This window comes from Pristis pectinata, chromosome 9, assembly GCF_009764475.1.
Source record: "Pristis pectinata isolate sPriPec2 chromosome 9, sPriPec2.1.pri, whole genome shotgun sequence".
Taxonomy (NCBI): Eukaryota; Metazoa; Chordata; class Chondrichthyes; order Rhinopristiformes; family Pristidae; genus Pristis; species Pristis pectinata.
This window is the reverse complement of record NC_067413.1, coordinates 82586140-82599343: the sequence shown is the minus strand read 5'-3', so window position 1 is coordinate 82599343 and position 13204 is coordinate 82586140. Positions and strand designations below refer to the sequence as shown.

The 13204-nt window shown below is 39.0% G+C and overlaps 1 protein-coding gene across 7 annotated transcripts in view; it reads right to left on the bottom strand.

Moving 5' to 3' along the window:
- LOC127574066 (ATP-binding cassette sub-family C member 9-like) overlaps positions 1–13204 on the bottom strand; it is a 132254-nt gene that overhangs the window by 22844 nt on the left and 96206 nt on the right. For all 7 annotated transcript variants that reach the window (XR_007956859.1, XM_052022697.1, XM_052022700.1 and 4 more), the window contains 4 exons: positions 6829–6952; positions 5057–5320; positions 3631–3692; positions 2712–2868 (listed from right to left, as the gene is read on the bottom strand). Coding sequence is in view for 6 of the 7 variants with exons in the window: in XM_052022697.1 (XP_051878657.1) it covers positions 2712–2868; positions 3631–3692; positions 5057–5320; positions 6829–6952 (607 nt within the window). In the remaining variant the exon portion in view is untranslated. The remainder of the gene's footprint in view (positions 1–2711; positions 2869–3630; positions 3693–5056; positions 5321–6828; positions 6953–13204) is intronic.

Genomic DNA, 13204 nt, shown 5'->3' with positions numbered 1-13204 from the left:
AGGAAGGACAAGGATGGCAAGGTCAGGGAACCTTGGATGTCAGGAGAGGTGGTGAATTTAGTCAAGAAGAAAAAGGAAACAAGAAGAAAAAAAAGAAAAAGGCTAAGGAACCTAAGATCAAACAGAGCCCTTGAGGATTATGAAGAAGCCAGAAAAAGACTCAAGAAGTGAATTAGGAAAGCCAAGAGGGTCCATGAAAAGTCGTTGACAAGTAGGATTAAAGAGAATCCCAAGGCATTCTATACATACATCAAGGGCAAGAGGATAACTAGGGAGTGGGTAGGACCTCGAGGATAAAGGAGGGAACATGGGCTTGGAGGCTGAGATGCAGGTGAGGTCCCGAGTACTTTGCACCAGTATTTACCAAGGAGAAGGACGTGGAGGATAGGGAGATCAGTACGTGGCATGCTAATTTGCTAGGGCATTTCGAGATAAAGGAGGAGGTAGTGTTGGGTCTCTGAAAGAGAATAAGTCTCCAGGGCCTGACGGGATATACCCCAGGTTATTGAGAGAGGTAAGAGATGAGATTGCTGGGGCCTTGACCAATATCTTTGTGTCTCTCTAGCCACAGGCAAGATCCCAGAGAACTGGTGAGTAGCTAATGTTGTTTCATTTTTCAAGAAGGGAAACAGGGATAATCCTGGAAATTACACATCAGTGAGTCATCAGTGATAGGGAAGTAACTGGAGAGGATTCTTATGGATAGGATTTATGAGCATTTGGAAAACCAGGGCCTAATTAGGGACAGTCAGCATGGCTTTGTGTAGGGCAAGTCATGTCTTACCAACTTGATTGAGTTTTGAGGAGGTGATGGTGATTGATGAAGGTAGAGCTGTGGATGTTGTCTACATGGATTTTCGTAAGGTGTTTGACAAGATCCCTTTTGGGAGTCTCACCCAGAAGATTAAGATGCATGAGATCCATGGTGAATTGGCCGTCTGGATTCAGAACTGGCTTGCCCATAGAAGGGTAGTGCTTGATAGGACTTATTCTGGCTGGAGGTCTGTGACTAGTGGTGTTCCGCAGGGATCCGTACCTGGACCTCTGCTGTTTGTGATGTACATAAATGAGCTGGATGAAAATGTAGGTGGGTGGGTTATTAAGTTTGCAGATGATAGGAAGATTGGTGGTGTTGTAAATAGCATAGAAGATTGGCAAAGGATACAGTGGGATATAGATAGGTTGCAGATATGGGCAGAGAAATGGCAGATGGAGTTCAACTTGGCCAAATGTGAAGTGTTGCACCTTGGGAGATCAAATGTAAAGAGACAGTACACTGTTATGGCAAGACCAAGTGTTGATGAGCAGAGGGATCTTGGGGTTCAAGTTCATAGCTCTCTGAAAGTGGCTACATAGCTTGATAGGGTGGTAAAGCAGGCATATGGCATGCTTGCCTTTATTAATCGAGGCATTGAGTTCAAGAGTCAGGAAGTTATGCTGTAGCTTTATAAAACTCTAGTTAGGCTACATCTGGAGTATTGCATTCAGTTCTGCTCGTCTCATTATAGGAAGGATGTCAAGGCTTTACCAAAATGCTGCCTGGATTAGAGGGCGTGTGCTATAAAGAGAGGTTGGACAAACTTTAGTTGTTTTCTCTGGAGCAGCAGAGGCTGAGAGGAGATCTGATAGAGGTTTATAAGATTATGAGGTGCATAGATAGAGTGGACAGCCAGTATCTTTTTCCCAGGGTTGAAATGTCTAATACCAGAGGGCATGCATTCAAAGTGAGAGGGGGTAAGTTCAAAGGAGATGTGCGGACAATTTTTTTTTTGCACAGAGAGTGTTTGGTGCCTGGAATGTGCTTCTTGGGGTGGTGGTGAATGCAGATACTATAGGGGCACTCAAGAGGTTCTTAGATAGGCACATGAATGTGAGGGAAATGGAAGGATATGAGCATTGTGTAGGCAGGAGGATTATTTTAGTTGGACATTTGACTACTAATTTAGTTAGTTCAGCACAACATTGTGGGCTGAATGGCCTGTTCCTATGCTATACTGTTCTATGTTCTATCTAATTGTGTAACAGAACAGATTCCAGGGGCTCAACAGTCTATTCCTGCTCCTATGGAACCTGAAGGCATATAATGCATTTCTGTAAAAAGTAGTGACACTGTATTGAGAAGGGTCAATGGAGAAGAGGCATCTAAGACCTTTTAAGTCCTGAGGAGTTTTTAAAAAGTGGAATAGATTTAAGCTGGGAATTTGAGTTGGTATAGCTGAGGCAGATGAATATTCTACCATCAATGAGAGGATTGAGAGAGGTAGGACAGTGCATCAGGCTGAAGGCAGAAGAACAGAGACTTGCAGAGAGAAAAATGGCAATGGAAGCAAGTGTTTTCTGTGATGTCTCAGAAGGAGAGTCTGAAAGTCATATATGTATTGGACAAAATCAAGGTTGTTAAATCAAGCTCCTCAAAACAGTCCCAGTTAAGCCCATGGCAGAGAGGATACAAAGAGTAGAAAGGAAGTGAAGTATGTGTTAAAGGATAAAGACAAAGATAAAAGATTGAATTTCCTAATACTGATGTGGAGGAAATTAAGATTCAACATGGACGTGGGACAAGCTTTTTGACAGTACAGCAGTAAAATGTAGCAGAATTGATAGACACATTCTTGACAGATGGGATGCTACAGGAACCAGAAAAGTCATCTAGATGAATATTAAGGTCTTAAAGGAAAGCTCCATTAACTTAATCGAGATATCTTGCATACATAGTCAGCTTCCTCAACATATTCCAGTTTGTGTGTTACAACGATGGCAGTTCGGTTTTCTTTCTTTAAAATCCCGATGATCCCTTGGTGGAAAACATGATTTCCCACATGTGCATCCAGGGCTGATAAGGGGTCATCCAATATTACAATAGGGCACCTAAGTTAAATAAGATGTACAACTCATTTTGAAGAGACAATGTCAGACATTAAAGTTTCAAAACTTTCAACATAATTCAAAATTCCAAGCAGTTCATAAAACAATTCTGACCATTTCACTTTAGGATTTACAAAAGCCTGTGTGGCAAGTACATTAAAATTTTTAAAGCAAATCTTAAGCAAAATATTTTGCTTGATTGACTGCTAATCACACTTTAATCTCTTATTGTATTGCCCCAAAGTAGAACCTGTAAGGAACAAGAGGCAGGTGTTTTTTTTTACAATTTCTTGATAGATTGATGATTGGTTGGTTGTCATTTTGGGAAATATTCATTTGATTTTGCATTAATCAGCCAGTAAAACAAATTCTCATACTAAATTTGGTACAAAGACAGTGTCCACAAAAAAAAAGGCAAATTCAGTGGGTAAAGGTTTATACACCTTTGAGTACAACATATTTTAACCTTTGAGGCTTTGCAAAATAATTAACACATACTAATGACTACAGTTTGTGAAGCAATTTTTCACTTTCATGTGTTCACTCACCTTCCCTCTTTCTACTCTTCATAATTTTATAACAAAACTTGGTTATCTCTTAAGTCTCCGGTTCAGTTGGAGACTCAACACCAGCATATTACCCTGCCCATTCTCTCTAGTGGTTAATGACCTCCTACCTCCTGAAAATAACCCTTACATCAAATAACAACTAAGCTTTTCTACTAATTCTAATCACATTCAACAAAACATAAAGAGTTATCCATACCTTGAATAGAGTGCTCGTGCGACACTAACACGCTGCTTCTGACCACCACTCAGGTTAATACCCTGGGGAGAAAAGAAATCATGGCTAATACTTTTAATAACTTTAAGCAGAATATACCAAAATACTTGGGGCAGATAATGCTGAACATTTAACATGCATCAATATTCTTTCTTTCTTTTTCAATCTTTTTATTAGTTTTCAAATTAATACAGATTAATATATCAATGTTTATACATGTAATACAAAGAGATCAGGAGAACAATCATGACATGGATAATCATAAAGAACAATAGAGTATAAAAAAATCTGTAGATCCAATGATCTGTTAGTGAATGAATATAATATAAAAGAGAAAGATTTATTATAAAATATTTAAAAAAAAACCAAAACAATAAGGAAAATTATAAACAATGTATCAAACCAAACTAAGCTAAAGAAAAAAAAAATTCAAAAAAAAACTGGACTAAAATTTCTCCGTAGAAACAGAGCAATATTATGTCATCAACTCCATTCCTCCAAATTGAAAGTTATTATAAGGGGATCTATATCATGTGAATAACATGCATCAATATTACTGTGCAAATCTGCTGGCAACATGTGGTAAAGAAGATACAACCCATGAAATTCAACTGTAGGTTGCTGGCTGATTTGCTCTTTCCTACCATTAACCTTTAAGCACTGGAGAACCAGATCACCATCTAACAAATCAAGGAAAGCAATACTTCGTAGAGTGAGTGCAGCCAATCATGTTAAATATTTTAGTTAAGTAGGTCAGTGCAGAGCACTGTTAAACTAGCCGACCTTACTTGGCTATGGTTAGAAGGTGGTAAAATTTATTTGAGGGTGGAGTGTAGAAAATTGGTTAACATTTTTGCTGCTGAATCAATTCATTTACAACGACTTCTCCTCCTGTTCCCACATTGTTACGTCTAGTGATCCCCAATGGTACCTTACCACCAGTCCTTTTGACCCATCCCCATCTTTAAACTGTCACACCACTTTCTGGACATCCAGTAATAGATGAACAAACATATTTACCACATAAACAGTGGAAAGACTAAACCTATTTTATCTGTCCCCGACTCCATCTTTCCCTCTGGCAATTACCCGAGGATGAATCTTGATATCACAATCGACTCAAGGAGAGCTTCAGACCTTGTATGCATACCATTATCATCACCTCACCCTTAAGTATTTAATTTCCTTTATCCCTATATATTATATGCTCCTCTAATTTGGACACTTAAGCTTCCATGATCTTAATTACTCCATTACTCATGGCTGTACCTTCAATCTCGAAGCTCCTAAATTCCCTTTCTAAACCTTTTCACTGCCTTGGCATTCTTTCCTCCTTTGAGATGTTGCTTAAAGCCTTGCACCAACAAAAATCAAGACAAGTTACCCATAAGTCCTTCAGTGCACTTACTTTCTCTCCAATTTCTGTCAGCCGCCCTGCTGGTAAAATGTCAATGTCAGGCTGAAGTGCACAGGCATCAATCACGGTCTGAAAACGCTCTTCATCAAAGCTTTCTCCAAACAAAATGTTATCCTGTAAAGAGGCATTTCTCAGCCATGCTGTTTGTGCTGAATAAGCCACAGGTTGATCAGCTGACCTCCATACTACATGACCAGAGACAGGGATCATTTCTCCTAATATGGCAGAAACAAGGGATGATTTTCCACTCCCAACCTGAAAGATACAAAAATTGACATCAATTAGCTAACAAAGTTTCTTTTGTCTTCTGTGTTTTCTCTCTTATTCTATTGCTGATGCCAACTTTTGGAGGATTAGCAGTACCTCAGTCAAATGGCTATTGATCAAGGATTGTACATTTCCAAATGGATGCCAGAGTTGTGCAGATTCTAGCCAGGTTCTTTCCAAGGGATTCAGAGATGAGAACCAGAATTCCTGTATTTACAGCTGGGGAAGAATCCCAGCATTACACGTAACTGGGGAGAAGGGAAAGGGAGTTCCAATTTGAAGTGGGTGAAGTAAACATTCAACATAAAATAGGTTACAACTCAAAGAATTGATGGGCTAATTGGGCTCAATGGTAAGAGAGCAGAGGGTCAGTATAAACTGGAAATCTTAGAGGTGAAACAATGGCTCACTCTACCAGATGCACTGTAGGGTACGCACAGGAAAATACAGTGCCCAAGACTGACATTTGTGGGGGTTATAGTCAGAGGTCAGATTGGGGCCAAAGGTTGATGGTGTTACATTGGAGGACCAATCAATTCCTGGGGAGGAGGGGTAAAAGTAGCTAATCCCTCAGATTGATGGAGGCAACAGTGGGCTAGGTCAGACTTTGAGGTTTCTGGTAATTAGGGACTGGGAAATGAGTTTGGTGGTTTCCACAGGGTCAAAGGTTAGAAGTAAAGTAATAGGATTTAACAGTGTGGTCCCAGTCTAGCATGGTGCTATTGAAATCTAGTAATCACAGGAGGGGCCAATTATGGGCCCTTCTAACACGGAATAACTTCGTTTCTGGAGTGACATAAAACCACCCAGAAGTGGTCATTGTTGTGTTTCATTCCAGGAAAGTCCATTTTAGGTACATAGAACTGAAATAAATAGGTCTACATGGCTGAATTTCCAGTCAACTATATCTGTGAAGAAGCAGGGAAATGGTGGAATATGCTGACTTTGTTTAGAGCAGGTAGTGCCATCTCCCTCCTCACCTGGTTCCACCTATTGTCTGCCAGTCTCTTGCCTTACCCCTCCCTCTCATCTCTTTATACTGGCCATCTCCACTCTACACATTCAGTCTTGATGCAGTGCCTTGCCTGAAACATCGACTATCCCGTTGCCTCCACAGATGCTGCTTGACCTGCTGAGTTCCTCCAGCAGTTTATTTTTCTTCTATTTTAAAAAAAAATATAAACACCAGATTCCAGCATCTGCAGTCGCTCATGCCTCAGTTTTACTTTTAAATGGCCCGGCTTTGCTATCTTTACTTCAAATTAACAAATCCCATCATTTCCAACACCTCAAACTGGCCTAATTTTATATTGTGGCTTCAAGTTCATACCAGGGTATAAATGCCATGAAACTTTACTTTTTGCAGCAACAGCACAGTACATTCCCCTCCACCTATTTGTATTCCTTCTGGTAATGCAATCTAACATGATCTTTCACATAAGAAACACCATTGCAATACAAATAATATTAAAAGATTTACAAATATATTACCTTACCTTGCCTACAATAACTGTAATTTTACTTTTGGAAATTTTTAGTGAGATATCCTGAAGGACAGATCTCTCAGAATTGCTATTCCATGAAAAATAGCCGTTGTGGATCTCCAGTACACTGCTTGTACTAGAAAAAGAAAAATATTGCATTCAGTTTTTAAGTAATTTTTGACATGCATAAACATCTGTAATCAAGTTCAAAGATAATGAATACCAAAAATCCTGTATTTTTCCCCAACAGTCATGTTGATTAACTTTGTATTTTTAAAATGTAGAGAAATATATTCATGGAGTCATAGAATCAGAGAGATTCAGCACAGAAACAGGCACTTTGACCCATCGAGTCCACACTGACCATCAACCACCCATTTTACACTAATCTTACAATAATGTCATTGTTTATTCTCCCTATATTCCCATCAACTCTGCCCAGATTCTACCACTTATCTACATATAGGGTCAATTTACAACAGGCAATTAACATACAAATCCACACATTGTTGGGATGTGGGACGAAACTGGATCACCCAGAAGAAATCCATGTAGTCACAGGGAGAACATGCAAACTCCACACAGACAGTATCAGAGGTCAGGACTGAACCTAGATCTCTAGCACTGAGGCAGCGACTCTACTAGCTGCACCACTGTGCTGCCCTCAATAAAGAGAGAGAGAATTTGGATGCATGCTCAAATTAAAGTAAATTTATCCAAAACCTTGTTCTTTCCAAGCATTTACACAATTCACTCCTGCACAGGTTCTCCTCAATTTAATCAAAATTCAGTAAGCAAGCCAACCTTCGTTATTTTTATACATTTACCGTAAAACTCCAATAATCCTCTCTCCGACTATTTGGAAATCCCAATGTTTTGGTGTCGACCACACCAAGTGATGTTTACTGTGCTACCTTGAAACTCTCAGGGCCCTGATCTCCAGATTCCCTTCAGCTCACTAGGGCCCCAGTTTCTGCCCTCCCTTTAAACTCACCAGGCCTGGTTCCCATGCTCCATTTAAACTCATCTAGAACATAGAACATTCTCGCCCCAATTCATGTGCTACCTTTAAACTCACCAGGAACACATTTTCCACCCTCCCTTTAAACTTAATGGGTTCACTGGAAAATTTATGACAGCATGTAATATCAAAAAACAATATGAATTAAAAGTGCATACAGGTACCATGGAGTAATATCCAGTAGGCCAGAAAATCTACTAGCCTGGCACCACCTGAGTGTGCCAGATCACAGTTTTACTGTAGTAAAGTATGAGAGGGAAGGAGAGAGGGGTCCTAATGTGCAGAAGGTAGGAAATGGAATGCCAGAATGAACTAAGTTGGTGAAAAGGATTACTGAAATGGTGCATACTCCATTACATAGGTTCCTGTGCTACATGCTAGCGAGTATAGGAACAGGAGAAAAGATCAGGTGAATGGGTGGCTGAAAAGTTGGGGCAGTTGATTAATTGAAATTGAGGGGATTAAAGACTACAAATCCCCAGGGCTCACTTGTGTGCATCCCCAAGTATGTAAAGAAGTGTCCCTAAAAACAATGGATACGTTGGTGTTCAATTCCCAATCTTCTTTAGACTTTGGAACAGTTCCAATGGATTGGAGGGTAGCTAATGTAATACCTAGTTGTTGTGAATTGAAATACCAACCCGCTCCGCCCCCCCCCCCCCCCAAAGGGCAGCGAAAGCAAATATAATACAATGGGATAAATACTTGTAGGGAAAAAGTACTTGCAAGGTTATGAGAAAAGAGCCAGAAAATAAGATTAATTGAATAGCCATACCAAACAACCAGCACAACCATAACATTCTGAATAATCTTCTAAACTACATTTTTATCCAATTCTAATGAAAGATGTTTTAAGGCTTGAAACCAAGTGATGACACAAAATGGACAGTTAATAATCTATTATTACTTCAAACATTCACAACGAAAGTCATGAGCAATATCCCCTCCCTGAAGAGATAACATGAGCAAAACTTAGATTTTCAACTTTAAAACTACAAATGAGATTAAAGACATAATAAAAGTAAAAGCAGATGGATGTTATTTATCCAAAGAGACAGACATAAGGAGATTTGTGAAACATATAAAATTATTATGAGGCGGCAACAGCAATATGAAAACAGGTTAAGATTTAACCCTTGGGTGACAAAAAGATAATGACAATTATAGATCCTCATAAACTTGTGGCTCTTGGCTTTGGCGAGGCCTGACATTTATCTTTGTGTAAACAGTTGCAGGAGATCCATGTATCACAGGGGGGCAGCCCTAATATGTGTCTACTGCTCTAATGTACCTACTCTCTGGGGATCATGGGTAAATCTGTTCTGGTGAAGCAGCTGTATTTTATTTTAAAATGTACAGAGAACAAATCCTCATCTGAATAAATGCTCCAGTTAAATGAATACTCCAATTGTCTGGTAACTGCTGTGCATTGTGTTTTCAAAGGAACCTTTGACATTCTGATAGATTGGGGTTAAAGATCAAAAATTGTTTCTTAGTAACATACACTGAATACATTATTCAGATTTCTGGACAGTGAACTATTTATTAAAAGTATCTACAACACAGGCCCAATGCAAGTCCAAACATTTCAATCTGCAAGGCACAGAATATTTAAAATGCTAAAGGAAGTTATTCCTTTTTACATTATACTTTACATGAAATAAATCACAACATACAAGTACAACTACCTAGCAATGAAAATAATTGTGATTAACAACAGTTTTTAAATTATGCAATTAATTGCACTAAAAAATTAACACATTAATGTTGATCGACAGCCCTACTGGTAAGGAATGATTATTCTTATTTTACACTTTGCAATATTGAACTTGTTAGTGTGGACTACGGAAATTTCAAGCTTTACATTGTTGTAAGTAGCCTTTTGCTTTATTTTGTACCTTCGTGTTTTCTTTTCCCTTCAGTAAAGAGACTTCAATATGGTGCAACAATTGCTTCATGCAGGACATAGCAAAGGCTACACGTCCTTAATGTAGTGCTGTAGATCTAAACTACAGAACAATACATCCTTCTAATCAAGCTGACCATCAATTTGAAAAAATGGAAAATTCCCAATAACATGAAATTATTCTATTTTTATATACTGTCCACAAAAATCAAGGCAAATCCAATTCAACCGATTACCCCAATCCATTCATATAAGCCACATAATGGAAAAAATTATATATAATTTTATTAAAAATTATTACAATCCACTTGATTCTTGATAATCAATTTGAGGACCACACTGGGACTGAACTTTACTACAGCCTTGAATCATAAAGGTTTGTATCACAAAAGACCATTTCGTCAGCAAAATATACACAAAAAAGTCTTCAGCGTGAACATGCTACTCAAAGTAGACTTGTCTAGTCACACTTTTCAGCTTGCAGGTTACATGCTTATCCAAGAACTTTTTAAAAACAGGATGAGGATTTGCCTGTTCCATCCTTTCAGGCAGCGACTTCCAGATCCTGAACAAATTCTAATTAAGTAAATTTCTCCTTATATTACCATCACTTTATATCCATGCTCATACAAGGGTACACAATTTAAATTACAAAGATGAAGTGAGACTGACCTCAATGTCTAACCAAGTGTAGTGTAAAGTTGAAGTTAATAGAGATCAAGAAGGAAGTGTTCCAGGGCTGATCCCGAGAAAAAAAACAACAAAGAAAGCCCCCTAGTTACCAACTTCTCTGCCAAGGGAAATAGGTCCTTCCACTTATTTCCTTGCCTTGTTTGCCCTACAAGGATACATCACCTCCAGTATGAAGTCCACTGGCCTATTTTGTGCACACCCATTTAGTCTATTGATATCCTCCAGTAGAGGAAGCCGCAGATAGATTTTTCCCTCATTATCAACTACAATGCCAATGTTCCCACTGTGAAAGTACCATTCATTGTGTTTTATTGCACTACCATTGGTCTAAGTGGATAGACTCAGAGCAGATCTGGTAGCTTAGAACTGGACAATGACACACTGTGGACCACCTGCAGCAGGAGAAATATATATCATTGCAATCTGCAGCTTCATTGTCTAGCAATATAATCAAGCCAGGGATCAATCCTGGTTCAGCAAAGAGTGTAGAAGGGCATATAAAGAACAGCCCCTGATATACTTAAAAAAATAAAAGAAAATTTTAAAAAATTGAATCATTTTAATTTCAACTGAGATTGTAACATTTTGAGATTGACATTTACAAAACAAGAAAGAAGCAGCTAGTTAGAATGTTGCATACTGACGACTTATGTTCCTCATTCTGACATCTTTAAAACATTTTTTAAAATATATAGTAAGCAATTGTCTGTTTTTACTTTTATTTCCTTGTCCAAGGAGTTATGCCCCTTGGTTATACAGTACAGAGTATTGTTTAACAATACTGTTCATATTGATTCAATTGATTAGAATCAACTTCTTTACATGTTAATCCATTTGGATTAATAAACAATTTCCTATCTTGATTTTAAGTCAAAGGATTGAGTGACCTTTATGCTTACAATACAACAAATTAGATTTCTATAAAAATATTTCAATAAAAATGAGTTAATAGCATGAATCTATCACCTACACAAAATGTTCCAGTATTCTAAAGGGAGTACTCTCCAGTATTCTATTCACAGTGCAACCAATGACATGAATCAACAGCATTATTGGACCAGTTCCAACTGATGTGTCATTTTCCATGTCTCAGATTTTTATTAAAAAGTAATGATCAGAAATTTAGACATGAGAAAAACTAACAAAACACATTATTTTTCTCAACAATCTAATTTGTCTTACAATATCACAATGATTTTACACCTAATATCTTGCTTGTAACTTCATACAAAAGCACAATTTTCTATTAGTTTCAAGATAGTTATGGAAAAAGATAGGATTGGTCCTCAAGTTATAGCCCTAAATAGGAGGAAGGCTAATTTCAATGGCATCAGACAGGAATTCAAAAGTTGATTGGGAGAGACATTTAAAAGCCTCACTTGCAAACAGTGAGGTAGGAAGAGTTCAGGGCCACGATGTTCCTGTCAGAGCTTCCTGCTCTGGTTTCCTCCCACATTCCAAAGACGTACCGGTTAGGAAGTTGTGGGCATGCTATGTTGGCGCCAGAAGTGTGATGACACTTGCGGGCTGCCCCCAGAATATTCTATGCAAAAGATGCATTTCACTGTGTGTTTCGATGTAGATATGACTAATAAAGACATCTTATCTTATTTTAATGGAAGCTAGCAAGTTCAGGGGAGGGTACAGTGATATCTTGGAGCATATCAACATTATGAAGGAGGTGGTGTTGCCGGTCTTTAAATACACAGTCATAGAGCAATACAGCACAGATACTGTCCCTTCAGCCCAATGAGATCGTGCTAACCATGTTGTCCACCCAGCCAGTCCCAATTTCCTGCATTCTGCCCATATCCCTCCAGGGCACCCCCCCCCCCCCCCCCCCCCTCCATGTACCTATCCAAGTGTTTCTTAAATGATACTATCGTACCTGCCTCAACCACTTCCTCTAGCAGCTCATTCCATATACTCACCACCTTCTGCGTGAAAAAGTTGCCCCTCAGGTCCCTTTTCAATCTTTCCCCTCTCACCCTAAATCTACATCCCCTAGTTTTGGACTACCCTACCCTGGGAAAAAGAGTTACCACCCACCTTATCTACGCCTCTCATAATTTTAAACATTTCTATAAGGTCGCCCCTCATTCTCCTACGTTCCAAGGAATAAAGACCTAGCCTGCCCAACTTCTCCCTGTAACTCAGGCCCTCTAGTCCTGGCAACATCCTCAAATTTTTTCTGCACTCTTTTCAGTTTAACCACATCTTTCCTATAATAGAACAACCAAAACTGTACATAGTACTCCAAGTGATGCCTCACCAATGACTTGTACAACTGCAACACAATGTCCCAACTCCTCTACTCAATGCCCTGACTGATGAAGGCCAGTGTGCTAAATGCCTTTTTCACCATCCTGTCTACCTGTAACACTGTTTTCAATGAACTATGCACTTGCACTCGTAGGTCCCTCTGTTCCATTACACTCCCTAGTGCCCTACCAGTCATAGTACAAGTCCTACGCTGGTTTGACTTTCCAAAATGCATCACCTCACACTTATCTGTACTGAAATCCATATGCCACTCCTCGGCCTACTTCCCTAACTGATCACCATCCCCCTGTAAACTACAATAACCTTCTTCACTATCAACAACACCTCCTAATTTTATGTCATCCGCAAACTTACTGATCAAGCCTCGCATACAGATCATTTATAAAAATAACAAATAACATGGGTCCCAACACCAACCCCTGAGGCACACCACTAGTCACTGGCCTCCATTCTGAGAAACAACCTTCAACCACCACCCTCTGCTT